The 23,275-nt window shown below is 48.1% G+C and overlaps 1 protein-coding gene across 9 annotated transcripts in view; it reads left to right on the forward strand.

Annotated features, from left to right (window-relative positions):
* SGSM2 (small G protein signaling modulator 2) overlaps positions 1–23,275 on the forward strand; it is a 38,242-nt gene that overhangs the window by 10,698 nt on the left and 4,269 nt on the right. For 4 of the 9 annotated variants that reach the window (XR_005628839.1, XR_005628838.1, XM_039720795.1 and 1 more), the window contains exons 3-19: positions 5,944–6,106; positions 7,990–8,151; positions 10,039–10,106; positions 10,601–10,746; positions 11,111–11,245; positions 11,658–11,782; positions 12,077–12,144; positions 12,512–12,675; positions 13,181–13,310; positions 14,659–14,793; positions 17,366–17,516; positions 18,075–18,139; positions 18,495–18,640; positions 19,056–19,184; positions 21,676–21,858; positions 22,145–22,444; positions 23,105–23,229. Coding sequence is in view for 7 of the 9 variants with exons in the window: in XM_039720795.1 (XP_039576729.1) it covers positions 5,944–6,106; positions 7,990–8,151; positions 10,039–10,106; positions 10,601–10,746; positions 11,111–11,245; positions 11,658–11,782; positions 12,077–12,144; positions 12,512–12,675; positions 13,181–13,310; positions 14,659–14,793; positions 17,366–17,516; positions 18,075–18,139; positions 18,495–18,640; positions 19,056–19,184; positions 21,676–21,858; positions 22,145–22,444; positions 23,105–23,229 (2,395 nt within the window). In the remaining 2 variants the exon portion in view is untranslated. The remainder of the gene's footprint in view (positions 1–5,943; positions 6,107–7,989; positions 8,152–10,038; positions 10,107–10,600; positions 10,747–11,110; positions 11,246–11,657; positions 11,783–12,076; positions 12,145–12,511; positions 12,676–13,180; positions 13,311–14,658; positions 14,794–17,365; positions 17,517–18,074; positions 18,140–18,494; positions 18,641–19,055; positions 19,185–21,675; positions 21,859–22,144; positions 22,445–23,104; positions 23,230–23,275) is intronic. The other 5 variants (XM_039720794.1, XM_039720793.1, XM_039720797.1 and 2 more) reach the window with 5 other exon arrangements.

Consider the following 23,275-nt stretch of genomic DNA (forward strand, 5'->3'; position numbering starts at 1 on the left):
GTGCCCCTGTAAGTTGTACAGCAGCTCTTTCAGTGTTTCCTTCACTCCGAGACTCAAATACAGCCTTGACTTGTGCTGGGCCATGGCAGGTCAGAGCCTGACTCCATGGCTGCTTTTGAAGCACTCCTGAGCTGGCATTTGTGTCTTACACTGGTGCTTCTGCTCCCCTGCAGTGTCTGTCTACATCAGGACTGCACGAGCATTTATTGTTCTCAGAAACAGAGCGAGGAGAGCTATCACCCACAAGTGCTTCTGAGATGTCTGTGCTTCAGGCTGTAATTCCACACTCAGATCTGCTGTGTGGGCCTGTCTCCATCTTTGCAGCTTCCTTTCACAGAGCCCTGGGGCACCTAGACTTGGATAATCATCAGTGTAAGATGCTTCCTTCTTCAAAAATAAGTGGAGGGAATTGTTATTTGAAATAGTTCTGTGTCACCAAGTATCTGTTCACAGCAAAAGGACTGGTGTGCTCTGAGAATCAGAGTGGCTCTGGGGTCCTCTTCACAGGTCAGAGCCCATCCAGTGTATGACAGGATCATCCTCAATGAACGTGCAAAACACTGAGACTGGACTCTGCCTGGAGCAGTTCCACAGCTGCTTCCCAGCAGATGAGCACTCTGCTCATTCTGGGGTGGGAGGCAGTAGGAAAGCTCTTGTGTGGCTGGATTTTCTGCAGCCAAGGTCTGGTAAGGTGTGAAACTTTAGGGAGCACAATCAAAGAGCTTCAGCTGGGGTCATGGATGGGTCTCCATGCACGCTGGCAGTGGGAAAGCAGGAATGCTTGGACATGGATGTGGCTGGAGACTCCTGGGGAGCAGGTACCCAGGCTGTTTGGGATGGCTGCTGTGAGAGCTGCAGGGGTGCTCACTGCCAGTGACCCAGGTTAGCCACAGCATGGGCTGGGTCCTGAGCCATGTCCTTCACTGCTCTCAGGATGGCTTGTTATCCCATTTTGCACAAAGTTAACTGTGTTTGAAGAAAACACAGTTTTGTTCCCATCATTTTCAGCTGGAGTGACAGCATTCCAATTCTTCTGAAAACCAGCCCCATTAGGAAGAGATGTCTTTTGCTTTGGGATTTTTAGCTGATTGCCTTGAGGCTTCTAAATAGCACCATATTCAGATGTGACAGAAAACAAAGAATTCAGTTTTCTCTTTTTTCCTTAGCTCACTGAAATGTAACTTCTGTAGAAACAGATGTAAATAACCATTGCCCAACCTGACAGTTTATCATCTTAACTCTTTCTGGCTTTCTACCCTTGGCATTGATATTTAAAAAAAATTAAGATTATCTGCAATGGAAATGCAGATCTCTCACAAACAAAACACAAGTCTCCCTGTATTACTGCTCCTATTTGGGAAACAAACATTTTCAATGATGAATAATGCTTAAAAAATAGTTTACAGAGATTCTACCTCACTTGATAAACACATTAGCTCAGAGAGTGTACCAGAGATGATCATAATTGGGGGGAGGCAAATATTTTTTCATGCACATTTAGAAGGTTTTTGATTGTGCTCCAAGGATGATGCTTAAATTAATGAGTGGTGTGTTGTGGTGGGGAGGAAAAAAACAGAGTGAATATTAGCTCTGATGTGAAATGAAACAGTTTTTGAACTGCATGTGTTTTTAGCTTGAGAAGTGAAATAAAATCTCTTGTGGTTTTTAGAGAACTCTGCTGAACATTTTGCTTTGATCCTGGGTCATCAAATTGGATAATTTTCAATATTTAGAGAAACTTCAGTAATTTTGATTTACCCTTAACAGCGTTTAATGAAAACACTTCTGTTTTCTGAAGGTTGCTGAGGTCCTGAAGCTTAATGATCCTGATTTTAAGGAGGAGCATTCACCAAATTTCAGCCCTGAAGTTTCCCAGCCACTTTAGAACTGGGAATTATCCAATTATACACTTTTTCAAGATCATTTTCTAGGGAACTGTTGAACATTGGAAGTTGCGTGGCAGAGCCCAGCAGGAGCAGGTTGAGTGCAGGTGCACAGGGGCACAGGAGCAGGTTTGGATGTGTCCTCTGCAGCCCTTTGCCCTCGGGTACCAGCATCTCCCCTGCTTGGCCTGCATGTCCCAGTGACACAGCAGGCTGGAACTGGGCAGGAAAACTGGCTTCAAGCTGGCAGGTCTGTGGTTAGGATAAAGCAACAGCAGCTGGAGACCCTGAGCATCTGATGGCTTCTTTATCATCCTCCTCTTTTCACTTGTTTTTAATTTCTTCAGCCTCATGAATTCAATTCCCTGTGCACAGTTTCCATGAAAACAAGGTATTTAGCTGCAGTATTTCTTCCTGTCTAAGGGAAATCTCATCTGCTAAGTACACCCCATAAATAATCCTTCCACAGGCCTTCTTTTCTCTGCTCACCACACTTCCATCCCCAGAACTTTCATTTCACAGTCCATTAAGTCATGTCACAATTTTCATAGAGCCAAAAAAGGACAAAACCAAACCTGTTCACCTGACCCTGGAAGAAGTAGCTGTGGTGAAGTCATAAAAAAGTGACATTTCCTGAAGCTCGGTGGGCACCGTGATTATTTGAACTGTAAATCAATAATATATCTGCACTTAATTAAATTCAGCAGTGAATACTGCAGAGAATGTTCCTCAAAACTGTCTGGAGTTAATGAATTTTTAGATGGCTGCTGTCAACTGAACCATACAAGAAAATTACCTGAGCTGTGCTGATTTATTCCCAGTGCAGAGCTGCTCTTCCACTGTGTGTGATGAGTTGCTGGGTTTTTTGTGCTTGGTTTTTGTGTGTGTTTGTTGGAGGTACAGTGACAGTAGGCAGGCTCGGGATCACGCTGGGCTGTGCAGTTGTTACTTCCCTGTGTGCACACATACCTGTAGCCACAAGCATGTGTACATGTGTACAGACTACCTGTGTGTGCACAAAACCACCCAGTGCTGCCTTTCTGATGTTAGCAGTTTCTCCAGAAACAGCTGAATCATCTATTTTTAGGTCTTCTTAGAGTGTCAGGTTCCAAAAAGGGGAAAATGGTTCATTTTCCCAGAAGGGGGTAGATAACCCCATTTCCCTGTCCCAAAGGCTCTTGTAACCCCTGGAATAGTTTGTGCTGTGTCTTTAGGCAGCAGTCTGAGCTGTGCAGTTGTAACTCCCGGGGATCCCCTGGTTTGTTTCTCAAAAAGCACCATGGCCAAGGGCTCTGTGTCTGAAAAGGTTCTGCAGCCCGAGGTGCCTCTGTGCCCGTTGGTTCAGGATGTGCCGTTTCTCAAAAAGCACCATGGCCAAAGGCTCTCATATCTTTGAAAAGGTTCTGCAGCCCGAGGTGCCTCTGTGCCCGTTGGTTCAGGATGTGCCAGGTTTCCTCTCTGACTCAGTGGGCCGTGGGCGATGCTGGCGAGGTGCAGTGAGCTCAGTGCCTGCCTTGGACACACAGCCAAAGGGAAGCCCTGGGGGCTCTGCCAGGGAGCTGTGCCACCCTCCTGCAGGGCTGGCAGGGATGCCTTGCTGCTGTCCTGTGCCACCAGGTCCCCTGGGCTGCAATGGGGTGGCATCTGTGTCCCAAGATGTGCTGCCCTGCCTGCATGTTTTGTAGGCTAACTGGATAAAAGCCACGGTGTATCTGCAAGCACATTCAGCTCAAGTCAGATGTGAATGTATTCCAGCTGTTCTGGAATAATTCTTGTTGAAAGGAGCCTGGAGAGAAGAGTGCTGACAGCCAGTGCTGTTAGTCTCAGTCTGGGGTTGCAGTGACCTGAGGGTCACACAGGCTGGGCTCTAACCTGCCCCCAGTCCAAGGGTTCCTTACACATAGATCTGGACATGTGTTAATCTCTTCTCCTGTGGAAAATACATTTTGAGGCAATCCAGCAGCAAATTCCAGTGTCTTGCCCCTTGCAGATGACCCCTATGTGTGCATTATTGGTAGCTGGGGACAGATATTACCCAAGTTTTTGTGATGAGAAATGTCACAATGGAATAATTAAATATTGGGGCTCTGGGGACAGTCACTGGGGAAATTGCCCTCAGTGGCAGCTGCAGCATTTATTAATAATTAAAGCTGTGCCTCCTGTGCTTTTCACTAAATTTGTTTCATTAATATTTTATTGTTTTAAAGAAATAAAAAAAAGCGGTGAAGGTGGGAAGAGAGTCTGTTTCCTAAGCAACAGCAATGCACTTCTTTGCAGTTATTTTTAAAGGCAGGTTGCTTCATCTAAGATTTGGAATCAAATTGCTGCATTGCTCCAGGCATCTGGAAAAGCTGCTTTTCTTTTTTTCTTTATTTCTAATTGAAAGCCAGAGCAGAGCAGTTGCTGGGTGAGGAGCTGCTGTGATGGTTGCTAGACAGGAGCTGGAGCGTGCTGTGCAGAACGTGTCCGTGCTGTCACCGCTCGCTGTGATTCCCTGCACGGCTGCTCCTTCCCCAGGCAGAGGAACCAGCCTTTCCCTGGCTCAGGAACCAGCCTTCCCCTGGCTCAGGAACCAGCCTTCCCCTGGCTCAGGAACCAGCCTTCCCCTGGCAGAGGAACCAGCCTTCCCCTGGCTCAGGAAGCAGCCTTCCCCTGGCACAGGAACCAGCCTTTCCCGGGCAGAGGAACCAGCCTTCCCTGGGCAGAGGAACCAGCCTTCCCCTGGCTCAGGAACCAGCCTTCCCCTGGCTCCGGAACCAGCCTTCCCCTGGCAGAGGAACCAGCCTGGCTTCAGAGATGGTGCCAGTGCTGGGCTCCTCTGCTGTCAGACCACGGGCTCTGCCCCTGCCCCTGCCCCTGTCCATGGGCTCTGCCCCTGCCCCTGTCAGACCACGGGCTCTGCTGCCCTTCCAGCACAGGGGAGGGAGGTGTGTGATGCCTCAGAGGGGTCGCTCAGGGATGTGCCTGCATGTCCTGCTCCTCCTCCCAGGGAGCAGTGCCCTGCACAGGCTGCAGTGCCCGAGGGGGTGGATGGCTCCTGAGGCACCTCTGGCTGCAAGTGCCACCAGCACGGGAAGCAGCCTCAGACCTGCAGCTCAGTGTGTGTCTGATGCCATCGCTCCTGCCCTGAGCAAACACAACAGGAGGTGCCAGAGCTGAGCCCAGGGCACTGCCCCATTGTGCTGCACCCCGGGGTGGGGCTCCTCAGGGTGCAGCAGGAGGTGTTTCTGTGGGCCCCAGCCTGGCCTGGCTCTTGGGTTAGTTTTCAGGGCCTGAACAGTGAGGACAGGTCTATTTCAGATGGGGGCTTTCAGGTGTTATGGGATTTAGAGTCTTCAGGAAATGCTCAGCACCTGACAGTGTTGGGCATAAAGTGCAACAAAATGCTGCCTTCTGTCAGAAGGAGCCTCTGTGTCAGAGCAGATGGAGTGCCATTTGTAACCAGTATTAAGGTGGGGAGCTGCTGTGTCTCATGGGCTGCCTGCTGCCCCCCAGCACAGGAGAGCCCTGTGAAGGCTGCCCTGCCCTGGGCACACAGCTGGCACTCAGAGCTGGGGCCTTCCCTCGCCTGTGAATGAACTGCTCTGCTCTTCATCCCTCTGTATGACTCTATGAGTCATCTGCCATCACTTCAGAAGCTGATAGGCAAGGAAGGCTTACTTTTTTGTTTAGATTTGTTGTGGTTGTTTTAATTTGTATTCCCCATTTCCTTGCCCTGCAGCAGGTTACAGGAGAGCTGGATAGATTTCTGCTGCAGTCTTGCACAGTGCAGTGCAGTGTTTTACAGTGGCCATCAGGGAATGTTAGTGTGGCTTTGTGTGGAACATGTAAAGTGGGGTGAAAACACTCAGAGATTGCAGTTTATTTATATACTGCCATTATTTACAAGGTGCTCGTAGTAGCAGATCACACACTTGCTGACGCCATCTGATTGTGAGTTCGTGCCTGTCTGTCTGTCCCCCAGCTCTGCTGTTGACCCGCAGCTGCCCAGGGGCAGCGAGCAGGCGGTGCTGGCTGAGGAGGGGGAGGCAGCTGGCCCATGACGCCTGTCCCTCCGCAGGTGTGGTGGAGGCATGTCTGCTGCACATGCTGAAGCGCAGGGCTGCCGGCTTCCTGCGCACCGACAAGGTGGCCGCGCTCTTCACCAAGGTGGGCAAGACCTGTGCCATAGCTGGAGACGTGTGCAAGAAGGTGCAGGAGCTGCAGCAGCAGGTGGAGAGCAGGTGAGGCTGAGCCCTGCTTGTCGGCCAGGTCCATGCAGGGTGTGTGTAACATGCTGGGACACAGACTGCCCCGTGAGGGTGAGGGAGCTGTGTCCTGCCAGCACCTGTGGGTGTTTGTGTTTGCTCAAGCTGGCAGTGAGCAAAGGCACAGACACGGGCAACTGAGGCTCTGGTGTTTCATTTTGCTTCTCAGTACAGCAGAGGAGCACACTCACCCACACACAGCAACAGAAGTGACTAATGACTGATTTCAGAGAGGGCTCTCAGTCTGGGTCTGCTGGGCCAGCTTGGACTGATGGTGGGAAGGGAGGGGGTGGAAGGAGGAACTCAAGAACAGACATACTGGAAAAGCTGTTTTGGCATGCTCCTGCCAAACCAGGAGCAAATTTCTAGGTATCATAGCAGAAACATTAAATGAATGGATACAGTGGTGGGAAGAAGGATGGTATAGGAAAGCTGTTCAGTACATACTGGACTTCAGCACAACAGAATCCTGGAGTCAGGGACTTGAGGTTACTGAAAGTCTTAGGCTGCTTGCTGGTGGTGAGTAGCAAAGCTAAAATTTTCCATGTGGTTCTGTAGATGGAATCACAGTGCATGAGTGTCTTGCCCTGTAAGCTCAGGACAAGAGCATTTTAAATTCTTTTGTAGGCACTGCTGAGCCCTGAGAGCTCTTTGCACATCATAGGAACTTTTAGCCTCTCATCAATTTGCTGTGAAGAAGGGCTTTGTTGAGAGAGCTTGTCTTCAATGACTGACAATTATTTAAATTAGCACTTATATTTCTGTGTAATTTTCTGACATTTATCTTTATTAGACTTATAATTATCAGACTTTGTTATGTAGTTTTTGACAGATATGTACCTATTTTTGATATATTTTTAATTTGGCCTACTGATACAGACAGGGATTTTCTTAAGTTTAGTTTTCTAAAAGTTAGTAAGAAGGATGCTTTCTACTGAATATTCACCAGCCTCTCTCCTGGTTAAGAGCCCAAACAAACACCCCTCTAACCACAAGAGAACTTTGGCTGTATCCTCTAACAGAGAGGAGCAAATGAACTTAAATTCTGTGGTTTCTCTTGGACAAATTTTGTGTGTTTTTCAGCTATTAACAGCCACAAAATTTAAGTGCTGTAGAAAATACACACAGAAAAGGTACTATTGGGAAATTCTGCAGGGGTGGACTCCTCTGCTGGATGTATGAAATGAGACAGAAGGGCTGTAGCAGCCTCACTGTTCCTGAGGCTGTGGCTTAGGAAACCCCCTGTTTGGGCTGCAGCTAAACACACCCAGATTGTTCTGATGTCAGTGTCAGTCTGATGTCCTCCTTGCCTGTGGGGCTGCTGTCATGGCCTCCTGTAGCACTTGGGACCCTGTCAGTGCAGGGGAATTCCAGATCTCACCCAAACACCCCAAACAAATGTATTAACTGTGTAACTGAACAGTTTCCTGAAAGGGAACCCAAGTGCTGGCAAGGAACCTGAACATGCCAGGGTTTCTTTCCTCATTGAGGCAAAATGGAATCTTGTACAGATCTCACCCAAACGCCCCAAAGAAATGTATTAATTCTGTGTAACTGAACAGCTTCCTGAAAGGGAACCCAAGTGCTGGCAAGGAACCTGAACATGCCAGGGTTTCTTTCCTCATTGAGGCAAAATGGAATCTTGTCCTGTTTTAAGGGGGAGGTTTTGTGGAAAGGACATTGAGGGGTTCCTGCTCCCCTCAGCCTGGGGCAGTGTGTGGAGCCAAGGCGTGGCCCCTGTGCCTTGGAGCCCCCTTTCTCCTGCAGCTGCACTGTGTTACCTGAGGCGGGAGCGTGGGTTTCACTGGATGATGCAGCTGTGCAAATTCTGACTACTTTTATTCTATCACCTTCTGCAGGAAAAATCAGCCAAATGGGCAGGAACCCCTCAAAAGGCAGGGATCAACCACAAGCAAAACACCTGTCCTGACACCCCAGGCCATCAAGCACATCTGGGTTCGGACAGCCTTGATTGAGAAGGTGCTGGACAAGATTGTGCAGTACATTGTTGATAACTGCAGGTAAGGAAAGCAGCAGAAGCAGAGGGGTTTGTTGGACTGGTGCATTCAGGTGTCTGCAGCAAGGGATTTCATCAAAAGTCTTTGGCAAACCCCTGTGATGCAGGCTTCTGGTAAGATGAAAACCAGTTACACAGGCATTTAGAGAAAGATGTACTTCAGTTTTTCATCATTGACAGTGTTTCAGGCTTACAAAAACATTAACAGGCATTCAGCTTTCCAGAAATCAGCTACAAACCTAACTTCAAGCATATTAGGTGCCCATATTGTAATGGGACCATAGAAATATCTTCTAATAGGTCATGAGTTGAAAAAAATCCTTTGGAACTTATGATGTCAGGGAGGAAAATACCTTTTGTAGATGAAAGAAAGGAGAATTAGAACAGGAGGAGCTAGTGACATAGAATCTATAAAACCTTAGTGTTGTGAAAACAGGTTCTTTGAGTCATGTTTTTTTTTTTAGAAAAATCAAGCTTTGTGTAAAGTGAAAGTCTTCCCTTGCAAAACCAGAAAGGGCATCAATGCTTTATGAATGTATTCCCCACAAACTCCTTAAGAGGCAAAGATGAATCCTCTCTGTTCTGTTCTTGCTTCCTGCTGCCCAGCATCAGCTGTGGTTTGCCAAGGAGTGGCTCTTAACTCCTGCCCTTCCTGCCCTCCCATAACCCATGACACAGAACACTTAATGGGGCACACTGAGGTCAGTCTCCCGTAAAAAGAGAAAGGAAGGGACCCTAAAGCTTGCTGTGGTCCCAGAAAGGAAGTTTGCTGGCAGGGTGCTCTTGTCATTCTGCACTGGCAACACATTCTTGTTCATCCAAAGCCAATGGGTCTGAGCAAGGATGAGAGCTAAGGGCAAAGCAGCTTATTTTCACAGTATTTTCCAAGTTTGTGTTGCTGTTTTCCTTGTCATCAGCTTTGCTTTCATTATGTATCTTGCCACTAAAGGCAAGAGAATGGAAGAAAGGTCTTTGTGCTGTTCAAGCAAACTGTTGCTCTGGGATATGAAATGCCAGCTTGGATTTTATGAGCTGTGTGCAGAAGAGACAGAGGGAGGGTTGGCCATGTCCCAGAGACAGTTAATGAAAGCATTTTAGTCCACTGCCTCAGTGTCTGCAGATACATGGATACAAGGGGTTTTAATTTCTTTTCCACATAATCCTCAGGAGACACATCAGGGGAGTTTGCTCTCAGTTGTTCCATCAGCTCACTGCCTTCCCCATCCCTTCAGATGAGTTAGGATCAGGTCCTTCATTTTGAGATTTTGATTTCAGATTTTGAGAACCTGACTTGGTGAATAAAACAAACCTTTCCATAAGGCTTGTCACCATGCATTTTTGTGTCATTACTGCTCAAATGCTCCATGTTCACATCCTTCAGCTGTTGTGTCCTGGAGGAGGAGCAGGTGCTTTAGAGTTTGAGCCCCATCTAGTGAACAGACCACAGAGGACAGTGCCATTCAAGAACTGTGGGTGTTTGGATTTTTGTCTATGTGGTTTTGTAAAGCAGCTTTGCCTGCTGCAATGGCAAGATTGGGGTCACTGCAAGAGCAGTGTAGTAGTTCATAGTTCTTCACAGTGTTTCAAGATGATTCCTCACAGATGGAAGACATGTTTAAGAATGTGTGGATTGTTTTGTCTCTGTGGAAAATGGACAAAATTGCTTGCAGAGAACTATTACTTGTTCCCATATTACAATTCTGCCCAAAGCCCCAAATCAAATATGCTGGGTAAACACACTGAGCACAAGGCAAGCTCCTGCCTCTCCGAGCTCAGCTGGAAAATAGATGAGACACAATGAGCATATCAAGAGGCCCATTGTGTTAGACCTGTAGCTAAACCCAAGCTTTGAAATACCAACTACTGTTTTTAACTGATCTTTTATTCATAGTAAATACTATGAAAAGGAAGCTTTGCTGGCAGATCCTGTTTGTGGCCCAATACTGGCTTCTCTGCTAGGTGAGTTCTTGCAAAGTTACTTTTTATGCTGAGGAAAGTAAATTGTTTCTTAAAGCATTTTGCATTATAATAGTGTTACAACAGGTGAATTTTGTATCTTGTATGTAGTTAACTGTTTATAATAGAGCAACAGTGAAGATGTTTTGTTGCTTACAAGACCGGAAGAGACTGATCATTGTGTTTTGATAGCAGTTGTTGGGGATTAGAAAGCAGAATGGGAATGGACTTTTACTGAATGCTTGCTGGCAGTTTGTAACTGCTAATGCTGCTGTGGCAGGGCCCTGTGGTGTACAGGAATGCTCTTACCCAGCCCTGGGCAGGAGTGATACATTATGATATTGTTGTCTGTATTGTGGGCCGATCCCTAGGATGGGTGACCATTGTTATTCACTTGGCTTGAGAAGGAAATCTGCCCTTGAGTGCTGAGCCAGCAGGAGAGCACTGAGTGTGCCTGCACAGACTCAGAAGGTGCCTCCCTTGGTCTCTTTTCCTAGTTGGACCGTGTGCTCTGGAGTACACCAAGCTGAAGACAGCTGACCACTACTGGACAGACCCTTCGGCCGACGAGCTGGTGCAGCGGCACCGCATCCACGGCGCGCACGGCCGCCAGGACTCGCCCTCCAAGCGCCCAGCCCTGGGAGTAGGTATTTACTGTGAGCTGCCTCTGGGCTGGGGCACAGGCTGATCACAAAAACAGCCCCGTGAGGGAGGTACCTGAGGCTGGAACAGCCTTTCTTCTTTCTCCTGTAACAGAGCTTTATCACAGGTTAGAAGTCCATTTGGGCCACAATGCCCTGTTTATCTGTACGTAGAAAAGTTTGAGATCCAGCACTAAATTCCGTGGCATTTGACGACTGTGATCTGGCCAGGGAGTTGACAAGAAGCTCTGAGGCGGGTTGAGGGTCCGGGCGGGTTCTCTGCAGAGGGCCTGGCTGCACGCGAGCTGCAGCGCGCAGAGCCCGCTGCTGGGCCGGGCTGGCTGACGTGCCCTGCTGTGCGTGCAGATCCGCAAGCGGCACTCCAGCGGCAGCACGTCCGACGATCGCTTTGCCGCCTCGGCGCGCGAGTACGTGGAGTCCCTGCACCAGAACTCCCGCACGCACCTGCTCTACGGCAAGAACAACGTCCTGGTGCAGCCGGTGAGAGCTGGGCCGGGGCTGGGGAGGCAGGGGGGCACTGGGGACAGAGCTCCCACCTGGCAAGGGCTCGCTGCCTTCTGCTCTCAGCACACAGCCACAGCTGCCTTCTGCTTGGCTCTCCTGTGCTGATTTGACACGGGACAAATGCTTTCACTGCCTGGGGTGGGCTGTAGGCAGGAACAAACACACTGGACTGTATTTCATAAACCAGCTGGCTGTGTTGTGGTTTTCCCCCTCTTGCCAGTAGCAATATTGTATACCAGTACTTCTGCTGTTAGGGTTTCCCTCAGCACTTCCCAGATACTGCAGCTGTGGAGCTTGCATGGCAGAGAAAGACTGGAGCACATGTTTTACGCAGATATTTGGTGCACTTGAGTCACCTGGGTTGTCTGTTTGTTGCTTCTGTGAACAGAAAGATGACTTGGAGGCAATTCCTGGGTATCTCTCCCTTCATCAGTCAGCAGATAGTTTGACATTAAAATGGACTCCAAACCAGCTGATGAATGGAACCCTTGGAGATTCAGAACTGGAGAAAAGGTACTCATTGCATTCAGGAAAGATGGGAAGAACTGTGTAACCTGCTGGGGGGCACCAGAAAAGAGGAAGAGGAGGGGAAGAGGGAAACAGAGGTTGTACAAACCTGGTACCAGAATATCCAGTGTGGGAAACTAGCTTTCCTTTGCTGTTTACTTGACTCATAATTTACTTTCATTGACCCAATTTAATAAGCAGTTATTAACTTAGCAGAGTTCTTTCTATCAGGTGCTTGGAACTGCAGGCACTTCTGAATATGGAAAAAACAATGTTTCCTGCATTTTTCTTCCTTTTTAGTGTTTACTGGGACTATGCATTGATTGTGCCACTGAGCCAGATCGTCTGCATCCACTGCCACCAGCAACGTAAGCATAGCCCTTAAGCATGCATATATTCCTTAAAAAGACATAAACAGGAGAGGCACCTGAATGATTGCTTTTCCTCCCTCAGTGTCAGGAACACCTCTGACTGGTTCTGGCCATGTGGGAATGAGTGTTAAAATCTCCAGTCCCAGCTGTTAGAGGATGACAACTGTATGAGGCTTTCCTAGTTTGCTGGTATCTAGAGTTTCTTTAGGACTAAAGGGCTGATATCATCCTTGGATCACACTGTGCCTTACAAAGGTTTATTTATCTACTTAGAGATGATCCCAAATAAAATTTACTTGGAAGGTAAGAGCAGGAAACTGAGGCTCTGATGTAACAGTGTGGACTCCCCTTGTCCTCCTTGCAGCAGAAAGCAGATGGACTTTAGTGCTGGTGAGCCAGGACGGGACGCAGAGGCCTCCGCTGCACTTCCCCCAAGGAGGGCACCTCCTCGCCTTCCTGTCCTGTCTGGAAAATGGGCTCCTGCCCCGTGGCCAGCTGGAGCCCCCGCTGTGGTCCCAGCAGGGCAAGGTACTGCCTTTTCTGCTCAGCTCCTGCGTGAGGCTGCTGTTGGTGCCTCTGCTCCACAGGGTCTGGTACTGACTTCAAGCTGCTTTATGGTAAAGTAGGACACAGAATAACTCCATTTAGTCCAGTCTGCTTCTTATACACGTGGGCTTTAAAAATTGTTCATACCTTCATTACCCCATTGAGCAACGAGCTGCAATCTGCTGTTGCATCAAGATACAAACGCACACAATGGAAGTGAGACCCAGATGGACTGACAGAGCTGCTGCCAGAGGCCTGGGGTGCCCAGCTCCCATAGATTACAAGAAAAGGCTGGTTTACAGCACACAGGAAAGCAGCATTAAGTACCCCTAAACCACCACCTGTACATGACTCCACTGCTTTCTCCCTCACCTCTTCCCAACATTGAAAGTTTGGAGATTTAAGATGCCAAAGGTCTGCAGTACTTAGTTTGTTGTACTCTGTTAGTCACTCATAGCTGAATGTATGGAATTATTATTTTCTCTAGGGCAAGGTGTTTCCAAAGCTTCGAAAACGGAACAGCAACAAATCAGTGGACCTGGAGGAGATGCCAGCTGAGGACACATCCACGGACTATGTCTTCAGAATTATTTATCCTGGACACAAGCATGATAACAGTAAGTGCCTCTGCTCTGCTTTGTTTGAAAAAAAACCAAATGAAAAACCAAATCAGGCATCTGAGCAAATCTTGAAATAATATCCTGGGAAGTACCTGCAGGTGACAAGCCACATTTTTGCAAGGGGGTAAAAAAAACCAAACCTCTAATAAATTTCACTGAGAGAGAATTGTGATCAACAGGTACAGCTTAGGTTTCTTTACTGCAGTGAGACTTGTTATCTTAGTGGAAATGGAGTTGAGGTGGGGAATCTTATATTTATTCTGTGTTTTACAGAGCAAGTTTTTAAAATACTCCCCTGGGCTTGCAAACTGAGACTGAAACAAAAAAGATTGCTTGACTAGCCAAGAGCAGTTTTGCTCCTGAAGTGAGGATATTTTTACTGGCCACAATGCTTGCTCATACTGTTGTTATTAGGAAAAACCTCAACCATAAACCCTTAAAAGTACCCCAAGAACTCCCTGGGCTAAGTTTTCCTGGCTTGGAAGCACAAACTTAACAATGGCTTAATAAAGGCCCTTCCAAGGCAACTAAATGAATTCCCAAGCACCAAACCACCTCATGTCATCAGTGAATACAAATTCCTTACATGCAAGAAGGCATTTGAGCTAGTTCTCAAACAGCATGTTCAGTTTTATTCCCCTTGGCAAAGCAGCAAGAACTTCCTGGTAAGATCAAGCCCTGAAGTTTACAGGGGATTTGGAGTTACTGCTCACACTGGGACTTGGTGCAGTGTGAAAGCAGGAGTCCCCTCTGCAGCCTGCTGACCCTGGCCTGGGCCAGTGCTGCCTGGGCTTTGTCAGGCTCCTGGCTGGCACAGGTAAGTCCGTGCTCACACCAGCAAAGCACCTTGTGCCTTGGCCTGCAGAGCCTGGGGCTCGTGGGGCAGGAGCTGCAGGCCCTGTGCCAGCAGGAACTCTGCCTGTCTGCACAGCCACACACAGCTGGGAGGGATGTTTGCTGTCCAGATGCATCTGGCACAGCTTCCAGAGAAGGGGCCACAGCACTGCTGGGGCACAGTGAGGGACAGAAGCTAGCTGGAGCCTAGAATTCTGTGGAGCTTTGCTCAAAAGCATACTCAGCTGCTGCAGGCTGCCACTGGGATCTTTGTCCCTTGCGGTGGTGTGCTCTCACAGCCTGTGCACACTCAGAGGCTGGCCTGAGCTTGGTGGAGCATGCTTTGTTTCTGTAAGAAACTCAGTTTTCACACCCATTTACAAGAGCTTGTGCCCTCGAGCAGAGGGCAGGATTCAGGTCCGTTGTCTTTGCTGACCATGTCCTTTTGAGCTTTCCCACAGCACTGAGTTCTTTCTTCTTATGCTCCTCTTTCACTATTTTCTTTGAGCAGTAACTATTAACTACCACCACTTAGCTGCCAGCCGCTCTACCTCTGTTGACGATGATGAGGAGGAGGAAGATAAGCTACACGCAATGCTATCAATGATCTGCTCTCGGAACCTCACAGCTCCTAATAGGATGAAAGGTTTTTATCCTCCTCCCCCTGTGTCCCAGAGCTCTCTTGCAGCTCCTTCCACTGATGCATACAACAGTGTTGGCATTATTACAGGGAAAGACATTGCACTGACACCATGAGGTCTGGAGATGGAGGGGACTGTGCAGGGAGGAGAGAGTGGGCTCACAGCCTGTGGGGAGGGGGACAGCATCTTCCCTGTCCCCTGATGTGTGTGCTCTGAGCAGCAAAGCTCCTCTCCTGTGGGGCTTCCTGCCCCACCCTCATAAAGGCTGGATCCTAGAGCAGGTTCTTGGGGAGAAGGAGGGAGTGTGACAGCTTTGTGGTCTCACAGATGAGGTACAGAGCGTGCAGAGGAGGCTGTGTGGAGATGCAGTGCCTGTCTGGGGTCAGTGCTTTCATTCCACTTGCAGCCATAGGCTGGGTGGGCTTCAGAGGATCAGCTGTGAGCTCCACCACCCCTCCACAAATTTGTCATCTGTTTCTTCATATTATTTAAGCTGGTATTCTCAGGATGTGTGTGCATTTGGCATGCAGTAGCTTAGCTCTGAATTCTGAGAAGTCCTTGCTTTCTCCTACAGCCTGGACTGGTGGGACTGACTGCAAGAGACAATAATTGCCCTGCATCTCTGTACAATGCCAAAGTTCTGGATTAGACAGGGTATGAACAGGTGTTCAAGGAGGGCCTCAATGCTTCTAGGCTGCCCACACACTTATCCCAAGGGAGCAGCCCCTGGAAATTGATAAAGCCCAGCCCAAATTAATAAAGAGTTCTTGGAAGGCATGGATGGAAAGAAGTTCTGAAAATAGTGTTGCTCTTGAAAAAAAAGACTCTGTTTTAGGAAGTTTCAGTGTGTCCTAACTGATTGTGCCTGGATATGGGCAAAAATGGGAAGGAAGACATTTAACTGCCACATACACGTTAACCATAAGGAACACAATTTAGTTATTAGTCAGCTGACAGAACATGTGAATTATCACACTAGAATGGCTGTCAGGTGTCTGCTTTTGGTTATTTAATCTTGAAGGGGCTGGTAGAGTTAGGGATGTGCCTGGGAATAGCCTGTCTGGGCTGCTGTCTCTCCAGCAGCCCCATCCCATAATGACAACACTGTTGTAGCAGGTTTGCCAGCCATCTGCTTTGACATTTTGCAACATGCTCGACTTTTGCATGTAGCTGAAGTTACAGATAACACCACTACAATTGAATAAAAGATGCTGTTCACTCTAATTCTTCACTAATTCAGGTACCTTTCATCTGAATCTTTAGGTTCTGTGGGGTTCTTTCCTTGTTTCTCTAACAAACAGAATAAAAAATTAGAAGTGAAAAATCCAATTTTCCTGTCTACAGAGGGGAGGCAAAAACTAATGATCTAAAAATGTTTATCCAGTGGTTTTTATTTGAACCCGATAAGAAGCTGCAATAAAGACTGGGTCGTTCAGCTCCTTCCTGAAGAATTAAGGTGAAGAGCATTTTTGCATCACACTTTGTTTTGTGAAATGAAACACACATGACTGCTTCCGCATGAGCCTGTGCTTTTTCTGTTAACAAATGGGTTTACTCCACTCCTCCCTCACCTCTGCCCACTTTCTAATAGGCACTCCTAAAATGCTTTGTGCTACCTTGATTTAAAATGCATGAGATGGTTTGGAATTGCCCCTCCCCACCACTCAACAAATATCTGTTCTAAAAGCACGGCCCAGGGGATTGGATTTTGCTTGTAAATGTTAATTTAGTGGCATACTTTATGACATACATTATTGTATTTGCCTTAATTTTAATCATGGGTGAGCTGAAAGGCCAGTTATTTATTATAAACCAAAAACCCCACGAGTTCAAATGCCAGCTGGGAAGGCTGAAGAGCTGAAGCCAAGCTCTCTGAAGGGAGCTGCTGATTTTTTGAGTTGCCTTTCTGATGCTGGTTAAAAAGGCAATAGATTGGGTAGAGCAGGGATAACTCAGGAAGCTGCACTGTACAGTTGGATCACACATTCCTGTAGAGAGTATCCTTTTATGAATATAGTGTGGACATTGGCAGGACTGGAGCTGTCCTCCTGTGCTAAGTGTTTTAGGATCTGCTTCTGAGGGGAAAGAAGCATCTTCTGAAAGTAACTGACTCAGTTTGCCTTAATTTCTTTCATGCTCCAGCTTTCTCTCTGGCTGGACCAGCAGTTCTATGGCTGATTCCAGGAACTGCAAAATGAAATTCTGAGGCCTGAATTAAATAGAAGGTTGGGCTAGACTATCTCTTCTGGCCATAAATAACATTTCCATAATGTTACACAAGAACCAGTGTAGCTGTTACTGCAGCACCCTTTTCTCTATTCTCTTGAAACATGAACTGGGATGTGCATGGGCAAGAGAGGGGCAAATGGTGAAGGGGTTTGGCTTCCTGGGAAGGGCCCCTGCACAGCATGCTGCAGGTGCAGAGCAGTGGTTCTGAGGATGCTGCTCTCCTGTTTCTGGAACCGAGGCTCAGAGCCTGTTGAGAAGTGAAGCATGAACCATCAGGATGCACAGCAGGAGGAGGGGGAGAGGATGGAAGAGGCTGATGTCCTTCTGTCTTGTTTGATTTTTCCACAGACAGCGGTGAGATGATAGAGATGCAAGGCTTTGGGGCAAACCTGCTGTCGTGGCAGCTGGAGCACTGCAGCCAGGGCTCCTCCTGTATCTCCTGCTCCATGGGCAGCTCTCCCTACGACATTCCCAGCTGCTGCACCTGCATCCACGACCGGTGAGCAAGCTGTGCAGACAGCTCACCTGGGGACTGTGTGCATCAGAAAGGTTTGAGTAAAAGCAGAAAGGTTTGAGTGGTTGCAGCACTCAAGACAGAGTAACAATTTTCAAGTAGTATCAAATATAAAAAGATGAAGTTAGGCAGCAAGAAATTTAGTTTATTAAAACTAACCGATTAAACTGTGCTCAAGTCACATTTTGATAGAAAAATTTCATCTAGTTCTTCTGTCTAGTGTAAAATACTTCAGCTCTGGGAATGTTATCTTTAAGAAGTCATTAACAACTGAATGAAGGGCAGCAGTTCAATTTGACACAGACCTCTACAGTGCACCTGCAGCAGTTGTGGTTGTGTGTGCCAGGGGGAAATCTGTCTGGGGCCAAAACGTTGGTGGGGGAAATGCTTTAATAAGTGGAGTTTGTTATTACTGTGTCCTTTGACTAAATAAATCTTGGTGCAGAGAAAAAAATTGCTGTGTGTAGGACACAGGGATCATAATGAAATTCTTGATGCTCTGTCTTCACCACCTGCTCTTATCCTGTTGGTGCCTCTCCACAGAACTCCCCTAAAGATGTTGTGTGAAAGCATGAAGAGGCAGATCATTTCCAGAGCCTTTTATGGATGTAAGTGAAGCTTCTTATGTCTGGCCCATGTGGTATCCATATGTTTGTCTAAACAACATGGGGTGTTTGGCTTAGGAAGCAGTCTGACCCTGAATTCGGGGCAGCAGGGTGGATGCAAGTGCAGTGGCAGTGTTTCAGTGAGTTCTGCTGCTGGCAGTGGCAGGAGCAATGCCCAGTGAAGGCAGAATGGTTTCACACAGCAGCGTGACACACGCGTGGGTGCTGCTCTGTGTCTGGTCTGTTCCACCTTTGCCCGCTGTCGCACGGCGCGGAGCGAGCCCCGTGGGGCAGGGCAGGCCCTGGGGTGCCCGTGCCCCTCGGGCCGTGGCTGAGCTGTGCCCTCGCTGTCCCGCAGGGCTGGCGCACTGCCGGCACCTGTCCACGGTGCGCACGCACCTCTCGGCGCTGGTCAACCACAGCATCGTGCCCCCCGACCGCCCCGCCAGCGCCGCCGCCGGCCTCACCAGGGAGGTCTGGAGCAAGTACCAGAAGGACAGGAAGGTCAGTGGCACGGACACGTCCCCCTCGGGCTCCACACGCTGCTGAGCTGGGCAGGGAATCACCGCGGGGCCCCAAGAAACGTTAAAGGTGTTTGGCCACGGGGTCACTTCTCAGCTCGTGAGAGTCAGTTCTTACAATCCCTTCTCTCCTTTGCTTCTCTGGTGATGGCAAAGATATAAATTATTATCAAAGCAACTGATCTATTCCAATTCAGATTATTTTTATGGAAGGCATGACAGCCTATATTAGGCTGGATTTCAGCTAAGGTTCCAAAGGCTTGAATCAAGCTGCAGAATTTATTTAGTGTCCTGCATGTATTTCACTGTCTCTGTACTCGGTGTGAAGTGAATCTGAGTGTACCTGACTGAAATATTGATGTATTGCCTTCAACACCTCTTTCTCCTGGCCACTGTAGAACTACAAGGAACTGGAATTACTAAGAAGAGTCTACTATGGTGGGGTCCAGCATGAGATTCGGAAGGAAGTGTGGCCATTCTTGTTAGGTCACTACAAATTTGGCATGGCCAAGAAGGAGATGGACCAGGTAAGCCATAGAATCTGAGTTACATTTGCAGAGTAGGTTTTGTTTTCTGAATAGCAGCTGTTGATCTTTATTACTGTGTGATATTCCCAAGGGAAAAACACTACTGAAAGCATTAGTAGCACGTGCTAGCAGAGGGGTTTTGATACTGTGTTTTAATGTCTGAATGTCACTAAATGAGAGTTGTCTCTTGAAGTCAGGGAACCTGCATTCAGCTCTGTCTGTGGCATGCACGTGCCCTGAGCACACCCTGTGTCCACAAATTTGTCACTTATACAATGGGGAAACACTGACATTTGGGTGGAAATTTTACTCACCCCTCTTTTTATATGGTGTGTTGGCTGAATTATACTTCAGACTGCTCCTTGAAATAACTACCTTTTCTCCATGGTACTGCATCTGCATGCACTGACTTTTTCTGGAGCTGGGAGCAGCCCAGATGGACCCTCTGGAGTTACTGTGTGTGTGGTGGTAAAACATTGCTTTTCTGTGACATCACCCCAAGATTGGCTGGACTGGATGGAACAGTAATGAGATTTGGCCTGGAATATAATTAACACATTAATCTGCTTTTCAGTTAGTGTTATTACCAGGGAGGTAGCACTCATGCAGTAGCTGATTCTGTTCTGGATTAAATTGATAAGGAGTGGATTATATATCAAAACATTTGGCATTTGCTAACTCCCAATTACTTTACATGTCAAGGGGTAATTTATATCCCTGTGAGCACCTGCAGAGCAGAAGGGCAGCCTGACCTCGAGCCTTGCCATGGACAAATCAGCATCTTGCAAATGGGACACTAAACCAACATTGCTGTGGCAATTTGAGTTGTTTTCCTCACAATAATCTTTAAAAGCCAGTTCTGAACACAGATGGAGAAACAGAGCCCTTTGCTGTTCAAACTGGGCCACAGTCCAGATTGTGCCCCCTGAATCCAGTCATCTTAGTAGATGTTTATTATAGATTTTCTGGCTGTAGTGTGTACATCAGGAATGTTCTACTGAGCACTGCTCCATTCTTTTTTTTAATCTCAGATTTTCAAGAAAGGCAAGGATATTGGAGGTTTCTTGCATAGATTGCATTTTGCTGTCTCTGATCTCCACAAGTATGTGAACTATCAGATTTATGATCCATGTGTAGAAATAAAAGGTATGTCTGGAAATTAGCAAAAAGACCCAGATGTTTAGTTTTTAGAGTGGGAGATGTGAAGCCATCTCTCATGGATGCTAGCCCCATCTCCAAAGGGCAGGTGCATTTCTACAGCTAGAACATAGGAGATTTGGCAAGGAGAGATAAATACTGGTGTCTGTATGGTAGGAATTACAGTAAATTCATACAGAGATGTTACAGGATAGAAAAGATCTGACCTGCAGAACACAGGCTCCTACAGAAGATTTTTCTCCCTGAGTCTGTACCCTGCTAACCCAGGGGTACTCCAAACTTACCTGGAATTGTATTGAGCTACTCAACACCAGTAGTAAACACGAGTTTAGCTGACTCCTCAAAGGGATGGGTTGTTGGAGACTGAAGCTTACACTGAATGAAGGAGTCTGTTAAATGAGAGACATGAGAACAGTCATAACACCTGCAGGTACAGGAAACTCACTGTGTTCTAACCTGAAGTCATTGCAGGTGATTTATCATCTTTGTCTTCTGATGGTATTTTTGCACTCCCAGATGTGGCTGTCCTCCAGCCCTCCACTAACTGTTGTGTTTTATGATTTATGGCTCGACAGCTACCTCAGGTGACAAGCAGCCTGCAGCTCTTAGCAGGAGCATTGGGCAGCAGCTCAGCCGAGCCTGGAGCCAGCTCTGGACAAGTGACAGAGTAGTAAAATTGCTACATGTCCCTTAATAGCTCAAGGGGGTTTCTGTGGCTCTCTTTCAAAAGAGAAAGCCACCAGTGACAAAGATCTGTTTTACTCCTGTGGTGCCCAGTGTGGATGCTTTTGGCCATGCACAGTGCAGCCACAGGACGGGGCTGTGGGAGCTGGCATTCCAGAGCTTCTCCTGGGATGTGACTCTACAGGCTGGTGTCTATAAACCTGTGACCTGGAATTCTTCACAAGGGCTACATTAGAGGTGGAACAGAGGAGCTGGAAGGAGGTGTGATGGAATTAGGATGATGCAGGTGGAGCAGCACTTCATCCATAGATTGCTTTGACTTTGTGTGAGGTTTCACATGACATCTTTTGTTCTGTCCTGGGTCACTGTCACAGTGGCACAGTGCTGTTGATGGTGTGTACATGTATACACCTGCTTATATGGATCCTTTCTGGTGCCTACAGTGTCATTAATTCCCTGCATTTAATACCCAACACCTGACTGCTCCTCCCCAGTCACAGGGGTGTGCTGCTGCAGCAAGAGGGCCTCGGCACCCTTGGGCTTTCAGTCAGAGACCCTGCAGCTGCCTTAGAGCTCTCCCTGCCGTTCCTCCCAGTGTCAGTGCCTTGGGCAGGGAGGGCAGTGTCTCAGGACGTGTCTCTGTGTGCAGGTGGACGCAGACATTGCTCTGAGGTACCAGAAGGTGATGGCTGAGTGGAAGGCCTGCGAGGTCATTGTGAAGCAGCGAGAGAAGGAGTCGCACTCAGCCACGCTGGCCAAGTTTTCCTCGGGCAGCAGCATTGACAGCCACGTCCAGAGGCTCATCCACAGGGACTCCACCATCAGCAATGATGTAGGTACTCCCTTCCCACTCACCATCTGGAGTGGGCAGAGGTGGAGGTTAGCACAGCTCCCGAATCCTGGCAGAGATTGCAGCTGTGGCGTCTCCGTGTTAGGGTGAAGAGCAGGTGTGAATTTTGGATAGTCTACAGCTGTTCTTAAGCAGGACCTGCCTGAGGGGCTCTAAGGTTCACCTGCAAAGGCAGATCCCCTCCCAGCTCTCCAGATCTCCTCCTTGCAGGTCCTGCAGTCGGAGGCAGCACGGGCTGGCTGCTGCTGACGCGTGTTTGGCTCTGCAGGTGTTCATTTCTGTGGATGACTCGGAGGCGGCGGAGCAGGAGCCCAAGGAGCCCGCGCTGGCCGCGCCCGCCGCGGAGTTCGACTCGCCCGACTCGGGGCTGCCGTCCTCCAGGAACTACTCGGTGGCCTCGGGCATCCTGTCCAGCATCGACGACGGCCAGGGCGGCTCCTTCGAGGACGGGGCCGAGGAGGAGGGCGGCCCTGAGCGGGGCAGGCCCGAGCCGGGAGCCGGGGTGTCACAGGAGCAGCTCTGCTCGCACGCCGAGGGCTTGGCCTCGCTCTGCGCCGCGTCCTACTCAGTAGGTCACGACTGGAGCACTGCAGCTCTGCACTGCATGGCTTTCTTAGAAACACTGTCAGACAGGGCTCAGTGAGAGAGTCCCACACTGCAACTGCAGCTGGTGGGGTGAGAATTGAGGATTTTCCCATCCAAATCTTCTCATCTGGATTTTGAGCTAGATTGGAAATAAGGCTGCAAGAAAAATTTGTTGTGTTTTTTTAAGTAGGAGGGCAAGACAATCAGTGTGGCACATTGCTAGCAGTTAGAACTTTCCAGTGCCTGGGGGTGTGGACAATGTACTGCTTGTAAGATTCTAATATTATTTAAATCAAGCTAAAACTTCCATCCAGCCAAACTGAACCACAACCTAAATCTAGATTCAAGATGCCACCACCTCTGTTACTCTTGCTGTCACCCAGCAGCACAGTTTTTGCTTCTCTCTGCTGAAGTTATTTAGCTGGAAATAGCCATTTGGAAATATGACAGGTTTGGCACATTTCCCAGTGAAAACAAATGTGTTTTACCTGGCATTTTTGACAGTAATTGAGTATTTTGATGCCCTCATCTGCTCAGAGTATAATTGTACTGTTTCTGGTTTGGTGATTCGCAGAGCAAATTTGCACAGAGGCCTGGGAATGCTGTAAACTTGGCAGATCTAACTAAAACTTCTCTGTTCTAGATAGAGTTATTGGACACTGTTGCCTTAAATTTGCACAGAATTGATAAAGATGTCCAGAGATGTGACCGGAATTACTGGTACTTCACTGCTGAGAACCTGGAGAAGCTCCGAAATGTCATGTGCAGGTAATGAGCTGGTAAACCCAACTACTTTCACATTTCTGTCACAATC

The sequence above is a fragment of the Passer montanus genome, unplaced genomic scaffold, assembly GCF_014805655.1.
Source record: "Passer montanus isolate IOZ18808 unplaced genomic scaffold, ASM1480565v1 scaffold44, whole genome shotgun sequence".
NCBI lineage: Eukaryota > Metazoa > Chordata > Aves > Passeriformes > Passeridae > Passer > Passer montanus.